The sequence below is a fragment of the Epinephelus fuscoguttatus genome, linkage group LG6, assembly GCF_011397635.1.
Source record: "Epinephelus fuscoguttatus linkage group LG6, E.fuscoguttatus.final_Chr_v1".
NCBI lineage: Eukaryota > Metazoa > Chordata > Actinopteri > Perciformes > Serranidae > Epinephelus > Epinephelus fuscoguttatus.
Genome location: NC_064757.1, coordinates 46519219 through 46541602, shown reverse-complemented (window position 1 = coordinate 46541602; position 22384 = coordinate 46519219). Strand labels below are relative to the sequence as shown.

Sequence of the window (22384 nt, the reverse complement as noted above, 5' to 3'; positions counted from 1 at the left end):
GATTATCTGGTGCTAATATGGTGTTAAAATGCACTAGAATACAGGAAATGGCATCTACTTAATTGAAAATGTTCTGGGACCCCCCAGGGATTTATTTCCTTCATACATCCATGTCTCTGTGTGTTCTTCACAGTCCAACACTGAATCTACACAGTTCTCGTGGATGCTGATCCTAACTACAAACTAACTTGAGTAGTCTGTCTAGTTAGTCTGTTTTAAGGCTGTTTAATGTGCCTTTTGTATAACATATAAACATGTCTAAAGTGCCCTTGAAAACACGCAGAGCTTAGTGCCCTCTTCAGTGGCGAGAACGCACTGTATGTGCCCTTTTTTTCCTTTTCGCCCCTGCCCTTCAAAAAGCCTGTGCACGCCACTGCACTGACATGTTTACAGGGGTTTATATAAATCTGTTTCCTCTGTCGTCATGGAAACGGACTGAGTGCTGTACGAGTACTGTACTGTAAGCAGTGACCATACGATTGTCTTGTTGAAGTTGGAATGTGTGGACAGTGTCGGAGAGTCACTCATGGAGCAACATTTCATCCAGCACATATCCAACCACCAGCTTCATCACCTCTCTGTGTCTGCAGCTGTCCACCAGTAAAATCCAGTTGTGGTTGTTAAACCAGTGCAGAGCTACAGCTGACCTCTGCGGTCGAGGAGGGCTCACCTTTGGTGAGGTGTTTTTCCTGGAGCTTCAGTTTGTCGTTGGTGTTTCAGAGTAGAGATCTGAGGACGTGTTTTTCACAGTTGAAAGCGTTTTAGTCCGACTTCCTGCAGCAGCAGAGTTTCTGTCATCTTTCTTTCTGTAATGTGTGTTTAATGTGTTCAACGTTTGTTTTGAATCAACTAAACTTATCAGCCCTGCTGCCATCTAGTGTTTTGGAGGTGTAACTGCAGAGTGACACAGACACACCACCACACAGGTGTAAATGCTCACAGTGGTGTAGGCCTTGTGCATCAGGTTTGCCAGACGAGTATAAATCCTACTTAACACGTTACTGCCCATCTCTGTGTGTGGACAGTTGAATCCAGGTCTGCCCCTGACCAAACTGGGGCCCTAAGTGAAATTTTATTTTATTTTTATTTTCTATTTTCATCTTATTTAGCTTTATTTCTTCCTCTCCCCTCTCTGGGGAGCGTCCGACCTCCTGGCCCCGCACATATTCCCGAGGCTCTTTTGGACAACATGTCGACAACTCTTCACCTGCCGGCGCACCCCTCTGATTGGTCAGGTGTCCAGTGCTGTCAATCATTGCAGCGACGCATGTGCGGTCAGATCACAGGTCTCTTCTCTCCTTCCATGAGTTGATTCTACGCGCGCCTCACGGTAGCGCATATGCGCATCCATTGCGTCCTTGTGCAAAATGTGGCCCCCCATGGAAGATGAGGCCCTACACACAGTGTGTGTTCTACGTTTAGGGAGGGGCAGCCCTGGTTCAATCATTTCCCGTTATTGATCCAGCTGACACCAGATCGATCGTCAGGATGAAAACATCGTTTATCGATATTTTGGTTTGATCGAGCACCTCGGTCCTGAGGGGGGCGCTGCAGGAAACATCACTCAGGAAACAGCGTCTGATTATCAAGAAGCTTTATTAGAGTGAGTATTATCATCATCATCATCATCATCATCATCATCAGTCCTGTTGCTATGGGCCTGTGTGCTGGACTGCAGGAGGCTGTTAACATGCAGCTGAGCCGAGCAGACAGACAGACAGACAGACAGACAGACAGTTAGAGGAGCAAACAGACAGACAGACAGACAGACAGACAGAGGTAGGTCAGACAGAAAGGTGGACAGACTGGGGTCAGAGAGGTAGACAGGTGGACAGGTAGTGAGGTAGGGGACAGACAGAGAGACAAACAGACAGACAGACAGACAGACAGAGAGACAGACAGACAGACAGACAGACAGGTGGGGGACAGGTAGCTATTGTGTTATTTACATACAGGTAGGCAGATGCGATAGAAAGCTTATTGGCTGTCTTCCAGAGGCTCCGCCCCCCTCTCTTCTGTGTCGGCCAATCCCCTCTGAGGAGGGGCGGGCTCTGCAGGCTGAGGGGAGGGGTGTGAGGAGGAAGAGGAGGAGGAAGAAGCAGAGGAGGACAGAGAGAGGGGGAGGTCCGGGGGTTGTTCAGTCTGTAGCCTCCCTCCTCCGTCAGCCTCGCCTCCCATCAGCGCCTCCTCCGCCTGCCCGCCGCCGGCTCCTCCTCCTACTGCTCCTCCTCCACGGGACCCGGCGAACTGCAGGTGAGGCAGCAGGGCGGCAGGGGCCTCCTTCTCCCTCTCCCGCTCCCCCACCGCCTCCCTCTCGCGTCGCTCGCTGTACAGCGGGGCCTCCAAGCCGAGGTAGGAGGCGCTGAGCTGCCGCAGGTCCAGCTCGAAGGGGCTGCCGCTGGGCTGTACCGCCGCATCTCCTCCCTGACCTCCTCCTCCTGATGCTCCTCCCCTCTTAGCTTTGCGGGGGTGGGAGGAGGCGGGGAGACTGTCGGGGAGGAGGGACTGGATCTTAGGAAGCCAGCGTTTACGTACTCTCCGGGCATTGGTGCACATGTCGGCAGCAATGACGTTCATCTCACTCTCCTTAAAGTTAGGAGCGAAGTTCTGACAGTAAACTGAGGAGGAGGAAGAGGAGGAGGAGGAGTGAGAAGAAAAGGAGAGAAACGTCTCAGTATCATCGAACTGCAGTAACAAGATGTAAATCCATGAGTCAGACTCTGTGTGTGTGTGTGTGTGTGTGTGTGTGTGTGTGTGTGTGTGTCTTACGTTTGACGGTGTTTAACACTCGGTTGTCCAGGGGCTTTCGGCTTGGATCATTGGTGGAGGAGCGGATCCCTGTCCCACAGCTATTGGCCAGAGTGTTTCTATGGATACCATAACAGCCCAATCAGCACCTATACTGAGCTTTAGATTAGACCCCCCCCCCCCCCGAGACAATGTGACGGAGCAGTTATGTAAAACAGCAGCTGGATGTGAAGGAAGCTGCTGAGTGTCAGAATGTTCTGGAATATCTAACACAGTCTGATGTCACAGGGTGTCTGATGATGTCACAGGATGTCTGATGATGTTTGATGATGTCACAGGGTGTCTGATGATGTCACAGGATGTCTGATGATGTCACAGGATGTCTGATGATGCCTCCATCATTCAACATGTTTAGATAACAGCTTGCTGATGAGTCACTGCCCATATCTGTGCTACACAGATCAATCACAATCAGGACCCACTTACAGGTCTCATTAGACCCTTTACACTTCCGGTTTAGGACGGGAATGTTATGCTGTTATTCCACCTCGTGAAGTGTTATGTATGCGACCCACGCCCGTGTCTTCAGCACGCCGAGTGCCAAAGCGCATTCTAATATCTGGACCGCTGGACTGCACCGCACCAGACGGCCCAGCGGAGTGAACATGTGATTAACTTAATGTTTTGTTAATTTAGGTAGTAACAGAACGCTCTGTTCAGCATCTATTAGCAGTTAGCAGCTAATTCAAAGAAGAATAACAGCAACAGAAAATGTCCACAAATTGCGGAGACATTAGCCACTTTTACACTTCCTGGTCAAGGTGCGAATATCAAGCTATTGTTCCACGTCACCATTCTGTATGTAAGGTATGATCACAAAGTTGTCTCGCCTCTGAACGGGAACGAAGGTAGTAACAACGCTGAAGCAAACAGCTGACAGGATGGGATAATGGCGGGTGTGACGTTTTGAAAACATGTTACATGTGCGACCCACCGCAGGAGATTTAAACAGCAGCTAGCAGCACTTAGTAGCTAACTCAGAGAAGAAAAATAGCAGCTGTTAGCCACTAGAAGCTAACTCAAAGAAGGGAAGTAAATGTCCCTCAGCTGCAGCCCAGCCTCTGCTGGACAGAGACATGATCTGTTTAGAGATCAGTAACAAGGAAAATTAAGTGCGCGTTCAGGTAGAAAACATCAGTAAGCATCATATCATGTGTGTTTTTAATGTGGTGGAAGGACGACAGAGAACAAAAGAGATATGATGGTTATAGTTTGATTTGACTCTAATGAAACTGACACCAAAGTCTGACTCCTCCAACCCTGTCACTGACATCACCTTTCCTTCTTTTATAGTTTCCTTACACTGAGTCAGTGGAGCACCGGACTACAAGAAAAGGCCTCTTTTTCACTGGTTAATGTGTGTCAGGCTACTACAAGCAAAATTAACTTTAACTGACAAAATTAGTTCCTACAAATATGCTGACTGCACATGGGGACTGTGTACACAAGAACCCAGTGTTGTACATACAAACCTTCTTCTATCCTAATGCGGGGTATTCCAGGGGGTCTAGGTTACTGATATAACCACAGAAGGTTGTATATGGTGGAATTAATACCTCCGCGTTGAATTGACACTGTACCTGCGCTGTACCCTACGCTGCAGCCTGACGTGCACCTCCCCAGAAATGTAACCACAAATCACAGTGCCGCAGACCTCCTGTCTGTCTCTGTGAGCTGAAACCATTTCCCTCAGTGGAAACAAAGCTTTGATTTACTTTAATTTCACAGATAAGAAACAATAAATTGTGAAGACAATAAAGCCTCCACACACTGTGTGTGATTTATCCTGGCTGAAATATGAGCAGAGCAAATCTCTGCTAGCTGCTAGGCTAATTCATACAATGTAAAATGCCATAGGCTTGTGCTAATAATGTTAGCATGTTGTATTTGTTTGGAAAATGTGTCCAGATAAAGACAAGTGTTTGTCTGTGAATGCTGCGAGTTATAGTGAAGCTGATTTGTGTTTGACACTTTTAGACACTGCTTAGAACAGTTTGCATTCAAACATACTCCGCTGCAGCAACTTGTTGTCTTCCAGTGTTTCCCTGGATGTGTCATTTTCAGTTTGGACGATTACAATGAAAAACCTGTTTATTCTAATGGTAGAAAAATACTGATGTATACTGTATGTGTTGTGGTCTTCCATCCATGCTGTCTTTAATTTAAAGTGGTGTGACGTCTGTACAGCGTCTATACACCCTCACTGACATAAACAATATTCAATCAGAAAGTATAAACCTTTCTCTGAGCCTGAACATGAGCTTCACAGGTGTTGGTGCAGCGTACTTCATGTGGATGTATAAAGAGACCTGGATAAAGCGTTGAAGGCAGGGTCCTGTTCATTCCAATGAAAGTTGCTTAGTGGTGCATGAAGCCAAAATTCTCACTCTATTTCCATGATAAAATTACTGGGATCTTATGCATTATGGGGCCCATAAAGAAGGCACACTGGAGACTTACGACAACTGAGTATGCAGGAGTTGTGATACTCAAAAAATCGTATCCACTGATTTATAGACATTTCTTTCATAATATAAGTCAATGGGAAAAAGTTTTATCGAGCCCAGAGACCTCACATGACGGTTTAATTCAATCTTTCGCTGCTACAAAAATTGGCTTCAAAGCCTGGCGCGGTTCCTGGGGGGTTGTTATTTCAGAGCTTTGAAGATGACAAGGCTAACAGTTTCCCTCTGCTCCCAGTCTTTATGCTAAGCTAAGCTAGCCATGTCCAGGATGTGCCTCTTTCTAGACTCACAGAGATTGATAAATCAATCAATCAATTTTATTTATGAAGCCCAATATCACAAATCACAATTTGCCTCACAGGGCTTTACAGCATACGACATCCCTCTGTCCTTATGACCCTCACAGCTGATCAGGAAAAACTCACCTGTCGAAGAATGTAGCCAGCAGCCTCCTGAGCAGCACCTTGTGCTTGACTCCGGCACACAGGTGACAGTTCATCAGCTGACCTCGAGTCATGAACACACCTGAACCTGAACACACACACACAAACCCACACACGCACACAAACACACACACACACACACACACACACACACACACACACACACACACACACACACTAATGTCAGCCCTTCCAGACAGTTTTGTTTTTAATGACCTTCTTAACAATCCTGTTACCATGGTGACAGACTTGACAGGAAGCTGCGTCTGCATTCACTGTTCATTGTGTAAATTACTCTGCGTCTACACCCGGACAGGTGTTCTGTTGTCTTACCGGCCACCAGCTCCACCTTCTCTCCCGGGTCTCCCTCAGTGTAGAGCGACGGGTGGCAGCGATACCCGATCTGACTGATCAGGCTGGCAGGGAGGGCCATGTTGTCCCGCCCAACGAGCACGCAGGGCCGACGCTCGTTAGCCAATGGGAGGGAGAGCATCTCCATCTTCTCTTGGACTGGTTCAATAAGAAACAGAAAGAGGGGTGTTTAGCATAACCAGGAAGTCTAATGACAAACAAAGTGAACTTGCGAAGTGTTGAAACCATAAAATGTATAAAAGAAGAGGAAGTAGCCAAAGTGATGTCACCTATTGTATGTGGACTCTTGTTTCAAAGCTTCGAGTTCCGCATTCTGGCCTTCGCCATCTTGGATACTTGGAGCCAGAGGTGACTATATTTAGATGAGAGGGAGGAGCTGTGGAGGATAGGCATTGCTATGCCTCTATACTGGTTGATAGGTCACAACGGTAGTGACTTGTTGATCACTAGTTAGCCCTGCCTTCAAGCCTTCCCTGGTTTATGGTCTATTTGACTCTAAATGGGACCATAACTTATAAAATAAACATCATGCTGCACCGAAGAGTTGAAACTAGAGACTGAGACCATCCATCCATCCCTTTTCATTAGCTTATCCGAGGTCACATCTCGGGGACAGCAGGCTGAACAAAGCATCCCACACACCCCTCTCCCAGCGATGCTTTCAAGCAGACCAGAGATATATAATCCCTCCAGTGTGTTCTGGGTCTTCCTTGGGGCCTCCTATCAGCTGGATATGTCCGGAACACCTCTAACAGGAGGTGCCCAGGGGACATCCTAATCAGATGCCCTGACCACCTAAACTGACCCCTTTCGACGCGAAGGAGCAGCAGCTCTACTCCAAGCTCCCTCCAGTTTTCTGAGCTCCTTGCCTCCTAAAGCTAAGCCCAGACACCCTACAGAGGAAACAGAACCAGTTCAATAACCATAGCTCATGTGGTGGAGGTGACCATGATGTAACCTACTGTAGGGGTTTCCAGGATGTCCGTAGATGTGTTGGTAGAGTCCAGAGTGGGCGGTGCTCCCATAGTAATCCTCCTCCAGCTCCTCCTCGGTGGCGGGGTGGGAGGGAGGGGAGTCAGTGGGAAGGCTGGAGCCTCCCGGACTGGAGCGACCACCATTTGCAAGCAGGTAGGACTGCAGGCCCGGGACCAAACCACCACCTGCGCCCATGTAACACAGAGCGCTGTTCCTGGAGGTCTGGAGGTCCCCAGAAACGTCCACTCTGAGGACAGAACAATGACTAGTAAGACCAGGAGGAGACAGATGATGTCCAGTGTTTAGCAGGTTTTCTTTTGATGTAGGAATAATTTATTATACAACAAGAAATAGTTAAAGCATCTTCTAGCTTTATAATGAGTACTTTATGGAGGCAAGACCCAGGACCAGAGTCAGGCAGGGTTCAGATTATATTCGGTCTAAAGGCTGAGGTATAACTTTCAGAACTGAAGTTTCATGCTATTAATTAATCAAACAAGTCATCAAATAAAACAAACACTGCTCATAACCTGGCCACTAGTGGTGGCTGACGTTAGCAACCTGCACTCCTACCCTGTCAGTCGGCACTGATAATGGAGAAGTGCTAACAAATGCAGCAACTTCGCTGCTGGATTTTAATTAAATTTTCCATTTGGGAGGTAATGTAGCCCAAGCACTATACCCTACCCCTCTATCCCAACAGGAATCAGGATACCCTACCCTTCTATCCTGACAAGAATCAGGGCACCTTACGCCTCAGTCCCTACAAGAATCAGGACACCCTACGCCTCAGTCCCTATAAGGATCAGGACCCTCTACCCCTCTATCCCAACAAGGATCAGGACCCTCTACCCCTCTATCCCAACAAGGATCAGGACCCTCTACCCCTCTATCCCAACAAGGATCAGGACACCCTACCACTCTATCCCGATGAGGATCAGGACACCTTACGCCTCAATCCCTACAAGGATCAGGACACCCTACCTCTCTATCCCGACAAGGATCAGGACCCTCTACCCCTCTATCCCAACAAGGATCAGGACACCCTACCACTCTATCCCGATGAGGATCAGGACACCCTACCCCTCTATCCCAACAAGGATCAGGATACCATATGCCTCAATCCCTACAAAAATCAGGACACCCTATGCCTCAATCCCTAAAAGGATCAGGACACCTTACGCCTCAGTCCCTACAAGGATCAGGACCCTCTACCCCTCTATCCCAACAAGGATCAGGACACCCTACCACTCTATCCCGATGAGGATCAGGACACCTTACGCCTCAATCCCTAAAAGGATCAGGACACCTTACGCCTCAGTCCCTACAAGGATCAGGACACATTACGCCTCAATCCCTACAAGGATCAGGACCCTCTACCCCTCTATCCCAACAAGGATCAGTACACCCTACCCCTCTATCCCGATGAGGATCAATACACCCTAAACCTCAGTCCCTAAAAGAATCAGGACACCCTACGCCTCAATCCCTACAAGAATCAGGACACCCTACGCCTCTATCCCGACAAGGATCAGGACACCCTACCCCTCTATCCCGACAAGGATCAATACACCCTAAACCTCAATCCCTACAAAAATCAGGACACCCTACGCCACAATCCCTACAAGGATCAGGTCACCCTACCACTCTATCCCGATGAGGATCAGGACACCTTACGCCTCAATCCCTAAAAGAATCAGGACCCTCTACCCCTCTATCCCAACAAGGATCAGGACACCCTACCTCTCTATCCCGACAAGGATCAGGACACCTTACGCCTCACTCCCTACAAGGATCAGGACACCCTACGCCTCAACCCCTACAAGGATCAGGACACCCTACCCCTCTATCTCGACAAGGATCAATACACCCTAAACCTCAATCCCTAAAAGAATCAGGACACCCTACCCCTCTATCCTGATGAGGATCAGGACACCCTATGCCTCAATCCCTACAAGGATCAGGACACCTTACGCCTCAATCCCTACAAGGATCAGGACACCCTACGCCTCAACCCCTACAAGGATCAGGACACCCTATCCCTCTATCTCGACAAGGATCAATACACCCTAAACCTCAATCCCTAAAAGAATCAGGACACCCTACGCCTCTATCCTGATGAGGATCAGGACACCCTACGCCTCAATCCCTACAAGGATCAGGACACCCTACCCCTCTATCCCGACAAGGATCAATACACCCTAAACCTCAATCCCTACAAAAATCAGGATACCATATGCCTCAATCCCTACAAAAATCAGGACACCCTATGCCTCAATCCCAACAAGGATCAGGACACCCTACCCCTCTATCCCGACAAGGATCAATACACTCTAAACCTCAGTCCCTACAAAAATCAGGATACCGTATGCCTCAATTCCTACAAAAATCATGACACCTTACGCCTCAATCCCTACAAGAATCAGGACACCTTACGCCTCAATCCCTACAAGAATCAGGACACCTTACGCCTCAATCCCTACAAGAATCAGGACACCTTACACCTCAATCCCTACAAGGATCAGGACACCCTACCCCTCTATCCTGACAAGGATTAGGACACCCTACGCCTCAATCCCTACAAGGATCAGGACACCCTACGCCTCTATCCTAACAAGGATCAATACACCCTAAACCTCAATCCCTACAAGAATCAGGACACCCTACCCCTCTGTCTCAGCAAGAATCAGGACACTCTGCCCCTCTACCCCAACAAGAATCGGGACACCTTACCACTCGATCCCAACAAGAATCAGGACATCCTACCCCTCTATCCCAACAAGAATCAGGACACTCTGTCCCTCTATCCCAACAAGAATCAGGACACTACCCCTCTATCCCAACAAGAGTCAGGATACTCTACCCCACTATCTCAGCAAAAATCAGGACACCCCGAAACATAAACACACAAAACAAAGGGGTAAGGGCGAAGTCATAGGGAAAGGGTTGCATTTGGATTGGGTAGTTGTCCACAAATGGACACGTGGCATGGGCTTTCAAAACTATAATTTGGGCTTGAAGTCAAGACTCTCTACCTGAACAGTTGAAGACTGAAGTATAACCAAGTCTGTTTGATTGAACTGATCAGAGCTGGTAGAGATTTACATATAGTGAAGAGGGTCTATAAGTAATCTTTGCTTTTTTGAGGGATCACAAGAAAAAGGCCTCATTGCCACTGTATGATGCTGCTCAGCTCGACTGGACTCACTCTTCTTTGGGTTTCCATTGTTATACGTTGTAGACAGTACCTGGTGGTATGTTTTTTTGTTTTTCTTTTGGTACCACCGTGGTCAAGGATCCTAGCAAGGTGAGCCATTAGGTGAAGTTAAAACACTGCCTTCCACTGATTGTAAGAGAGAATCTTCATTATACAACATGGGACATCCTGCATAAACCCACCACTTTAAATAGCCTAACTACTGTCAGTGGGGACCACAATTTTTCTCATCACTCAACTCAAATTTTAAAAAATGGCAGCCCGCAAAACTACACCATGGTCATCTGAAGAAGTACAGATGTTCCTCTATTTGTTTGCTGATGAAAGGATTCAGCAAGTGGCACAACAAAGGTGATTTTGTGGCAGTTTCACGCATGTCGTCATGGCAATCAGCTGAGAATCGTTTGTACACTGACAAGGTGCTATATGCAGTGGACAAAAGGACCTGGTACCAAAAGTGAGTCGAGTCACACCATGCAGTTGAAATGAGGCCTAAAAGATTGGAAACCATTGCTCAAGGACTCTGGGAAGCCCCAAAATAATCAGACAGACCTCATGTGAAATTCATCCTCACCTGGCCTCCTCTCCCCCTCCTCCACCTACTGCTCCTGCTGCTCCTCCTGCTGCTCCTCCATTCTCCTCAGCGGGAGGAGTATCGGCTCTCTCTTGTTTGATCCTGCTAACAGCCAGCAGCAGCTCCTCTGGGCTCAGGGATGGCTGGTCTGGACTAGCCTGCTGCAGCTGGGGTGCGCTGTGCTGCTGCTGCTGGACCATCGGGGTGTCGAAGCCCGCAAGCTCGTCCGTTGAGGTTGTCTGTAATTCATCAAGTTAGTTTAAATGAAAAGAGATGCTAATAACAGAGTGCAGACACTTATCTTCAAGATTCATATCACTGTCAATAATAAATCAACCCTCGTCATGAACTGCTTATTAAAGCATTGGCTCCATTTTTGACAGGAAAGGTAAAAAAAACAATTGTGACATCACTGCTTGAGGTGTGGCTAGAGAATGTTCCGACCAATCATCAGCTTCAGCAATGAGCTGCAGTTCCTCTATTGTCCACTAGATGTTGCTATTATCACACTCTAAGACTGATTTTAGTTTTCTTTTTTTTTTTGCCCTATCTGAATTGCACAAATTGTAACAACCTGGATTAACTTGGTCTAAATGCAGCTGTGTGGCATGGCCAAACCCACCTGTGAGTCGCAGCATAGAGGTGAGGAGGAGGACGAAGCCTTCATCATCATCAGCTCCATGCCTCGCTCCACGATGTTCTGGATCTGGAGGTATCCGGCGGTGTACATGAGCACCAGCTGCTCACTGGCAGCCATACTGAGGCGCCCCGTGTAGCAGAAGGACAGAATCTGCTGGAAACATGTCGGCGTCACAGAGGACGGCAGCTCAAATACCGCCTGGGAAGAGGAGGAGGAGGATGAAGAGTCGGCTGCAGAGCTGAATAGGTCTCTGAAGTAGAGCGAGGAGGCAGCGAGGACGGCCCTGTGCGCCTTGAAGGCCTGACCCTGCACCAGGATGGAGACGTCGCAGTAGTGACCCAGCAGCCGCTGCTCATTCAGGCTCCCCAGCACGCTGCTGCCAAAGTCCGGGATCTCCACCTGCAGCAGGCCCTCCGACATGGTGGACGCCGTCGGTCCAGGGGAGGACGGGACAGAAAGTGACGGCTTGGAGGAGACGGTCCTGACCAGCCAGAGTTGGACTGACGGAGGAAGAGGAGGGGGGGTCGGTTCAGTGAGTTTAAGTGTCAGGGATCCTGCAGATGTTGCCTCCAAAACGTTTCAGATCCATGTTGTGGTGAGAGTAAGTGAGGTCAGAGCTGAGGGAGGAGGGGGTTGTTGAGGTCTGAGGTGTTGAGTCAGTGCAAGACAGGCAGGTTGAGATTGAAGATCATCAGGATGGAGGTCAACTCAGTACACGAACAGCTACAGCAGGAGGAGGGAGGAGGGAGGAGAGGTTTAGAGGATGCTTTCACACCTTCTCATCTACCTGCAGAACAAACTGAGAAAATAACAATCACACCTGAGACGCTCTGACACCTCTCAGCTTCTCCTCTCTTCCCTCCACCTCTCCTCCTCTTCTCTTTATTTCACTGTGTCAGTTATAAATATTCAAATCTACTTTACAAGACATAGAATGAAAAATATATAAAATACAGTTCGACTCAACATGTTTAAGATTTTTGGGTTCATCTCTGATAGAAAAAATTCTCCTGTCTGTGTCTGTGAATTATAATCTCATAAACTCACACCATCTCTGAGAAGAAAACATGTAATTATCACGTGTGACAGTTTTCAGTCTGACTGCTCATCATTCACCTCAACATTCATCTCTGAACTGAGGAATGAAGCAACCGAACGCAGAGTCACATATAAGATCATCAGTCGCAGTCACCATGACATCACCTCATTATTATCTTGTCTGTGATGTGTGCATACGTTCTATTTCCTCTTTATTTTTTATCTCATAATGTCCAGTCCAGTAAAACGTCTCACAAAGAGCTCGATAACTACCTCACAAATTGGAACACGCCCACATGTATGAGTTCATGTGACCATACAAAGACTATCTTTGGCTGAGTTCACCTCAGGCAGCTTCCTGTGTTTTGTAGCAGCAGCTCGATGTTACTGTCAAACATTTTCAGAGCTCTGATGTTTTAAGTTACATTCTTTGAATTATTAATTATCCCTCTGAATGGAGGGATAATGTAGCGTTCATCATTTTCCTGTCAGAATATTTGAGCGGACTCTTTCCCTCCCTCTGCAGCAGCAGTTCCCAACTGGTCCAGATTTCTCCTCAGTCATCAGTTCAAGGTCCGCATGGTTAAATACTTAGTGTCATACTTGAGTTTGGCCATGTCGTCAAGCTAGTTTTCTGTCTCTGTCAAGTAGCTGTCTCTTAGTCACTTACCTTACAACAGGAAATGATACTTCAAAATAAAAACTCTGTGCTGGAAATTCACTGTACTTCAACTTGTTGTGAGTCACTTGCAGTCCATTCAGAATTGACCCGTGACCCAATTTTGGACTGTGCCCCACCAGTTGGGAACCACTGCTCTACATCACCTATCCCATACATGAATATCATGATCAGAATCACAAACAAGGGTCAACCTGCTGAGGCCAATGCCCACTGAAAACATGTTTGACTTCCTGTTGACACAGTTCTCACTCCAGTAATGCAGGGACTGGATGGCTCATAGCACCCAGTATTCCTGCAGGACCCCCAACAGGACTCCCTGGCGGACGCAGTTGTAAGCTTTCTCCAAGTCCACAAAACACATGAAGACTGGATGGGCAAACTCCCATGACCCCTCCAGCAGCCCTGCGAGAATTAAGTGCTGGTCCACGATTCTACAACCAGAAAAGAATCTGGATTGCTCCTCCTGGATCTGAGGTCAAACTATTGGTGGTAGCCTCCTGTCCAGCACCCTGGAATAAACCTTCCTGGAAGGCTGAACATATCCCAGTAATTGGGCCCTCCGGTACCCTTTTTTAAATATGGGACTTGGGGTGGCTGTGGCTCAGGAGGTAGAATGGGTTGTTCAGAGGATCAGCGGTTCGATCCCTGGCTCCTCAAGTCTACATTTTGAAGCATCCTTGAACAACATACTGAACCCTATATTGCTGCTGATGGCCGTTCCATCAGTGTGTGAGTAGGAATGAATAGGAGCCTCGGCTACCAGTGTGTGAATGGGTGAATGTGAGTTGTAGTGTAAAAGCACTTTGAGTGGCCAGAAGACTAGAAAGGTACTATACAAGTGCAGTCCATTTACTTGGCGTGCCATTCCACAGAACCTGTCCCTGATGTCGGCCAAGACAGCTGAGTAATGAAGAGTGACAGAGTCACTCTAGATCTCCAGGTCCTGTTTACCAGTGATGAGACAATGGAGCATGAGGTGGACAGGTGGAGGAGAACCACATCAGCAGTGAGGCAGATGTTGCACTGGACAATTCTGGTTTGGAGGGAATTGAGCCTAAAGGCAAAGCTTTTAATTTACCAGCTGATTCAACCCTCACCTCTGGTCATGAGCTTTGGAGGGTGACCAAGGGAGTGAGATCGCGGATGAAAGCGGCCAAAATGAGTTTCCTCTATAGGATGGCTTGGCTTAGGGATGGGGTGAGGAGTTCAGAGAAGGCTCGTCGTCGAGCCACTGCTCCTTCATGTTGAGGTGGTTCAAAGTAGATCAGGAGCCAGAGCCTTCAGCTATCAGGCTCCTCTCCTGTGGAATCATCTTCCTGTTACGGTCCGGGAGGCACACACCGTCTCCACATTTAAGACTAGACTTAAGACTTTCCTCTTTGATAAAGCTTATAGTTAGGGCTGGCTCAGGCTTGCCCTGTACCAGCCCCTAGTTAGGCTGACTTAGGCCTAGTCTGCCGGAGGACCCCCCTATAATACACCAGGCACCTTCTCTCTCTCTCTCTCTCTCTCTCTCTCTCGTATTCTATTACTGCATCTTGCTAACTCGGCCATTCTGGATGTCACTAACATATCACAGCGGTGCCTGGACAGCGTGACGTGTGTGGTTGTGCTGCTGCCGTGGTCCTGCCAGATGCCTCCTGCTGCTGCTGCTGCCATCATTAGTCATTAGTCATACTTCTACTGTTATCTATATATATATATATATCTATCTACATATCTATATATCTATATATATATATCTATATATATATATAGATATATAGATAGATAGATAGATAGATATATATATAGAATAACTTGTTTAGCCTGCTGCTGCTGCCGAGACCTAGCCTTGGATGGATGGATGGATGGATGGGTATCATTTTAAAAATTATGATACCAGTACAAACATCCTCAAATTGATACTGATACCAACAGAGTACATTATTCGATATCCATGATGTGAACGCCCTATTCCCTCTCTGATTGGCTAGTCACTGTTGCCTTCATTGGTTGGATTGGTAAGGTTTAGGCCAGAGGAGTGGGAGGAGATGGAGTAAAAATGTCAGGATAAACTAATCAGGGGCAGAGTAGGGTGGGTCATACCATCGCTCTGTGCCTGCACACATACAGTGACAGGGCTAACTGATAGATCACACGGCTACCGTTACCTAACAGTTATTAAGGGGTTTAATGACAGAGCTGAGCCGTTTCTGTGTTGGAGAGGGGTTTTTTTGCGACCGTTAAACAGCTCAGTGCTTGATATTAGCCACTGCTCCTGTGTTAGCTCATGCTAACCAGGCAGATGTTGAACTGAGCATTTGCTGGGAGGACAGTGGCTCTGGAGAAGGCAGCAACAGAAAGTTTCCTGAGCCTGTAGGGAGTTGGGATGGTCCAGGACCAGATGCCTGATGCAAAACAGACTGAATGCAGGTATCTTTTCACTGGAGAAGTTTTGATACTTCTTTGTACAAAGTTATTTCAGTCCACACCTTAACCTCCTGTGACCCTGTGTCCTCACGAGGACATCACATTTTAATACTTCATTCTGTCTAACTCAGACCTGTTGTCCTTGCCTGTGCACACTTTTTGTGCCATCTAGTGGCAGCAAGAGCACAATACACTAATCCATGTAAAAACAAGATGGCAGCGGTCTTTGCCAAGTCAGTCTGCAGCCAATCAGACACAGATATGAACAAGGTCCAAAACCTGATCAGATTTAATGGTTGGAACTTGTTTATTTATGATTAATTACTTATACTTTGATATGGCAACAACTTTGACCAATTTTAGCAACAGTAACAAGTTAAGGACAGTCTTAGCTTGGAGTCTGGAGACAGGAAAATTCATACAAAGTTACAAAATGACCAAAAACAGACTTTTAAATCTGCTGTACTTTGAGTAATTTAGTTTTGGCACCACCGTGTTCAGACACTGAAATAAACAGTTTTATACTTAATAAAAATAAACCCAATGTCCCCATATGAGGACATTATTTTATATATAAAAAAACAGCTACTTCCTGATCAAAGCTAATGTTTAGCTTTTTACTTATCAGGTTCTTCTGATCCCAAACAGCTCAGTGAAATTAAAATATGTACCGAACAAAAGCTCAGGTCTCAGGAGCCCAGAGATATCGAGTATCTTTACCTAACCCTAATGGATGGATGGATGAATGGATGAGTAATATTTCTTTTTCAACAGAACACTGCAGTGTGTATTTCTATGCAGATGATGACATCCTATATCGGTCTAGGTTACAGTCTGCTTTAATAAACGTCAGACCTTGTTAACAAATTCAAAGTTTGTTCTAAACTTCAAAAAGACAACACGTATTTCACAAAGTTCTAATGTTCCTGCTCTGATAAAATCTAACAGATACAGGACAGCACCATTAGGACTATTCTTTACTGATTAAGTTAAACAGCAAATTGTCCCACAAAACAAATAATCCCACAGTGATTCTGAAAGCTTGATTCCTCATGAGCAAGCAATTAGCAAACACTCAAAAAAAGAGAGTTAATAAATATCAGCAGGTTTGTCAGTTTGGGCGTCTCTCACATGAACAACCAACCTTACTCTGAAGTCATCAAAACCCAGCGCTTGGTCAGTGACTTCTGGCATCAGGCACTGATGAAAAAAGCTGCCCTTTATGTCGGCACAATATGCAGCCGGTCGCTGTCACTGTTTAAAGGCACCAAGCAGTCAGGAGGACACACACTAAATTAATGGTAACTTTAAGCCTTAATAAAATGCAAGCAGATAAGATATATAAAGTCCAAGAAGAACATGTGGGAGGGGTGGTGTATGGGTCCAACGACCATCAACTTTCACATGAGTGAGCAGTGTTCACTTCCTGTAAGTCTGGAAAGCCAAACCCTGTTCTTTTTTCCTAAACCCAACCACGTGTGTGTTGTGCTTTTATTTTGAAAGAGACTGTATGCAAACTGTACATTTCCTGTGAAAACAGAAGTGTATTTTGAAAACAGACAATGCATGTAACAGGCTGAAGTTGACACGGCGTCCCAGAACGTCAACAACCAACACACCCAGGGTACCTTGGACGTCATATGTGGACGTGGAAAGTCCATGACCAAACGTGGACATGTGACGAGGTCACAGTGAGGATGATGATGAAACAACAACAGAGCAGCTTTAAAAGTTCCCCAACTCTGAACTGGGACAACCTGGTTCCCAGTTCCCCCTCCACACTGGGAGGAAGTGTGGGACTGTGTCAGAGTGCGAGGACGCTCCCGTGAAGTCACTGCAGCATTGTTACTGTACATGAGACGACATCAGCGTGACGGCAGCTCGTTTACTTCATCATCTACAAACAGATCACGACTGCACACACACACACACACACACACACACACACAGAGCTGCACCATCATCATCATCATCATCATCAGAAAACAGAGACTTTGTGCCGGTCAGTCACACTGATCCTGGATCAGCCCTGAGCCACAGTACAGTAGAGTCCAGTAGAGTCCAGGTGAGTTCAGTCTGTCTCAGAGTTCAGTTCAGTTCAGTGTTATTGTTGTTTACAGTGCAGCCGCAGCGAACAGACAGACAGACAGCTCAGAGGGACAGACAGACAGACAGACAGGCAGCCGACAGTGTAAACAGACAGACAGAGAGCAGAGACAGACAGACGGACAGATGAAGAGACACACAGCCGGTTTAAAAAAAGAAAAAGAAACAGTTTCAGAGTGGACAGACAGACAGACAGACAGTTTAGAGGAGGACAGACATGAGACAGGCAGACAGACAGGTACACAGAGACACTCTTCACCTCCTCTCTGCTCCTCTTCCTCCTCAGCTTCTCCTCCATGCAGCAGGCAGGACGGCTGGCTGGCTGGGAGAGGTTTTCTTCTTCTCCTCCGCTCAGTCAACGCATCGTCTGGTGTGTCACAGGAGGGGGGGAGGGGGTGAGGAGGGGGGAGGTAGAGACACAGCAGACAGCCGAGGAGGAGGAGGAGGAGGGGGAGGAGGAGGAGGAGGAGGGAGGAAGAGGAGGAGTCATCTGAGGACAGCGAGGGAGCTAATGCGGCTAACTGCCCTGCAGAGGACGAGAGAGGGAGAGCATGCATCATCTGCTGCTACAGACACACTGCAAGGTTGAATATTAATACACTCCCTACACATGTGTACACAGTCACACACACACACACACACACACACACACACACATTCTGATAACACTGTGTGTGTGTGTGTGTGTGTGTGTGTGTGCTCAGTGTGTGTGTGTGAATGTGTGTGTGGCATGACTTGGCCAAATGCACAGCGCTGCATTGCAGTGCCGAGGCTGAGTTGGCATGCCGAGTACATAGTGTGCATACTGCGACTGTGTGCCAGGCTGCACACACACATACACACACACACGCACGCACGCACATGCGCGCGCACACACACACACACACACACACACACACACAAAGCAGCAGCTTTTTGCTTCCATCATCACATATAGTTCAGAATAGTTTCAGGACGGAGTGAGACTCTGTACACCAACACACAGACAGACAGACAGACAGACAGACAGGTTTGGTGTCTGTATTTAAAGTTCTCCATCCAATATTAAAGACAGAGAGACGGGTGGGTGGATGTTGGATGGGTGAGGAAGGGGGAAGGGGGGGTGTGAGGCTAAATAAGGACCAGTACAGTAGCTGAGCAGCCAGCTGTGTGTGTGTATGTGTGTGTGTGTGTGTGTGTTTGTCAGTCTGCAGAGCTCTGTCACCTCCACCTGGTCTCAACATGTCACCTGATCACAGGTACACGTTCCTGTTATCTCTGTTCTGCTGCTCTGAGATCAGATCTCAATATGCAAATATCCTGGGCGGGGCCGAGAAAACAACCCGGTGTCACTCCTAACTCAAATACTGACACTCTGTCAGAGACTCTTTGGCGTCTAAAGTCCAGTTCAGACCGAAGATTCATGACGAGATGACACCGTTTTAAAACGTCACAGAGAAAAGTGTCAGCGGTGTGAACAGGCTGGTCTGACCTCGACTCAAGCCGGCTGATGATGTCACCTGACACTCCGCTGGTCAAATCACGTGAAGTTTTGGCTGCTTTCACACCTGCTCTGTTTGGTTCGGTTCAGTCTAACTCCAGCTGGTTTGCCCCCTCAGTGCGGTTCGTTTGTGCAGGTGTGAACACACCAAACCAACCGGACTGAGACCTTCTTGAAGAGGTGGTCTCAGTCCGGTTCCAAAGGAACTCTGGTGCGGTTGGTTTGTGGTGAGAAGGTGTTGCGACCTGGATGTGAAGCGACTGCAGTCACATGACACATTGTTTGGGTTAAACATGAGCATGTTACAGTCCTGGAGGATTATTAATGTGCACCTCCTCCTGTACTGCCTTAATATGCACATTCAGCACATCCAATGCATCAAAACATTGTTTTCTAGTTGGAGCCGCGTTTGCCTCGTTTTCAAACTGTATGCTTTGACTAAAATGAACAATGACAGCAATATAGTCCACGATGAGCAGCGCTAAAATCAACCTGCGTAGTTGTCCCTCCATTGTGACATTAGAAAGTGTCACATTTATCTTGCAAGTGTACTCTTCTTCAACGTTTGCTTTACTTCCTGGATTTTTCCCACATGGAAATTCTGACCAATCAAGAGCAGCTTTCTCACACAACTCTATTGGATCAGAAAACTTAAGATGTTACTCAGGCTGAACCGGCCGCTCCCTCTGAACGACCTCAATGTTCAGTAGCCAACATGTTAAATTTGCATTTGTAAAGTAATTATGTTGCTTTTATTTTGTTTTCCGTGAACATGGAGGTGATTTTATTTTGAAGTAGACAGCAGACATGAAGGGTACAGATGGAAACTGCCAAAAAAGTAAACAGTGTGGTGATGGAGATAAACAACACAGAGTATTATTATTACACACAAGTAATAAGGACAAACGGGGAGAATTTAATGGAGTGTAGCGACAGTCTGGAGGGCAACGAGGAGTTAACTACATTTATTTGAGTCTAATTGTCCAATATTTTTGAGTTTTTTGTGTGAGGTTAATGCACTTTGTTTTAATCTTCTGTTCATTTAATTTCTGTTTAACTCTTATCTGGGTCAATGGAGTTAATGAAGAACAAAGTAAAGTGCATTATACCATCAGTCTAGGCATGTATTATTTTGGCTGGTAAGTTATGCTGCCACTGGCCACCACCCCGCTGTGACCCCTGGACCCAGCTGGGCTCAGGGGTCACAGCAGCTCCCGAGGTCTGTCCCTGGAACTGCTGTACACTCTCCGACCTGCCAAGTAGCATCGTAGCATAGCAGGAAGTGAGGCGAAGGGATCTTCGTAAATCCATCAAAAATCCTGGATGGAACAGTGACGTTAAATATGTTGTGATATTGTGGTTTTAGCTGATTAATATTAGCTAATGGTGGCTTGCTTTCTAAGGCAGACAAATTGCTAGCTAGCTAACATAGCAAAATACCGTCTTGAGTGGGTTAATTGGCTAGCTTACTGTTTGCAAAATACTAACGTTACCAAACAACCAACACCAGATCAAAGCAGCATTGCTTAGTTATAGCTAGCTGGCTGACCCTAGCTTGCTAACGTTATTGCTACCAAAATACTTATTGTATTTTAAATGTAATGCTTCTGTACTAAACACTGAGTTCACAAGTGCGCTAAGTGCGTTCATAGTACAGGGAAACACAGTGTACTACTGATGCACCCAAAAGGTCCTAAAGTCCTGTGTGGAATGACGGACACTTCTCACCCTCACCGGTCGCCATCTTTGTGATGTAGCAAACGTCTCATCTTCTGACATGGCGGCTGAAGACAACAAGGAGCCTGAGCTGGCTACAGTGAACACCGCCGTGTTATACAGATGTTAGTTTGTCATGTTTTTACACTAAGAACCAAAACTGTTGTTGAATAGAAGCCGTCAGTGATGTTTGTTGGGTCTGTGATGATTTGGTACCGCCAACAATAATGTGAGTAGCTAACGTTAGCTAACTTGCAGTGATGTTGTGGTGTAAGTTTGGTTTCTGTGTGGGCAGACACAGCGGTCAGATGTTGGTGGTAACCGTCTGTTTGCAAATCACCATTTAAAAAGAAGACAAAGAAGAAGTGGCAGTTAAAAAAAGCTGTTGTCACTCCCAATGCATGCAAAACAGCAGTGCTCCACTGTCTCTCAGATTAACTCATATCACAGCGGTGCCTGGACAGCATGACGTGTGTGGTTGTGCTGCTGCCGTGGTCCTGCCAGATGCCTCCTGCTGCTGCTGCCATCATTAGTCATTAGTCATACTTCTTCTGTTATTATACACATATGACTATTGTCACACATGTATACTGCCAGATATTAATATATACTTTCAACATATTGTACTGCAGTAACCAGAACTATAACTATAATAATATTACTTTCAATAATGTTGTTGTAAGCTACTGTCATTACCTGCATCTCTCTCTCTCTCTCTCTCTCTCTCTCTCTCTCTGTCTCATTGTGTCATACAGATTACTGTTAATTTGTCATGCTGATCTGTTCTGTACGACATCTATTGCACGTCTATCCGTCCTGGAAGAGGGATCCCTCCTCAGTTGCTCTTCCTGAGGTTTCTACCATTTTTTCCCCGTTAAAGGGTTTTTTGGGGAGTTTTTCCTGATCAGCTGTGAGGGTCATAAGGACAGAGGGATGTCGTATGCTGTAAAGCCCTGTGAGGCAAATTGTGATTTGTGATATTGGGCTTTATAAATAAAATTGATTGATTAATTAGCCAAGAGTGATGCAGGGGCAGCTAATGAGCTAACTGTAATCTGAGCTAATGTTAGCCAGCTAGCTGTAACTTAGCTTCACTACATGGAGCTGCTGTTGGTTGTTCCATAACGTAAGGTGATGAAGTAATTTACAAACAAAAACTTTCACATTCACTTTTTCATAAATTCAGATTCATTTCCAAATAACTTCCTGAGACATTTCCTGTATAGAAATACATGACCTCATACTTACTATGATAACTACAGGTGAGATAAAGAGTGATCAGTTCAATGAGCTGATCATTCAAAATAGGATAAATATTTGAATCAGGAAGTCTATAATAAACTCAGCTTGACTCAAACTCTGTTTGTTCTGTAATTAGTGTAATTAGCACCAAACTAAATGAATCTTTACAGGAAACTTTCAAACACTTCTTTACAAAAAAAGCATACTTTAATTA

At 46.5% G+C, this 22384-nt stretch overlaps 1 protein-coding gene across 1 annotated transcript; it reads right to left on the bottom strand.

Annotated features, from left to right (window-relative positions):
* Positions 1–1579: 1579 nt before the first annotated feature.
* Positions 1580–18115, bottom strand: LOC125890868 (nucleus accumbens-associated protein 2-like). The gene is made up of 8 exons (XM_049579739.1): positions 17992–18115; positions 11477–12217; positions 10855–11093; positions 7051–7310; positions 6050–6226; positions 5699–5804; positions 2770–2867; positions 1580–2618 (listed from the first exon to the last, which is right to left on the bottom strand). The coding sequence occupies exons 2-8, from the start codon at positions 11912–11914 to the stop codon at positions 1978–1980; spliced, it is 1959 nt and encodes a 652-aa protein (XP_049435696.1). The 5' UTR covers positions 11915–12217; positions 17992–18115; the 3' UTR covers positions 1580–1977.
* Positions 18116–22384: the final 4269 nt, after the last annotated feature.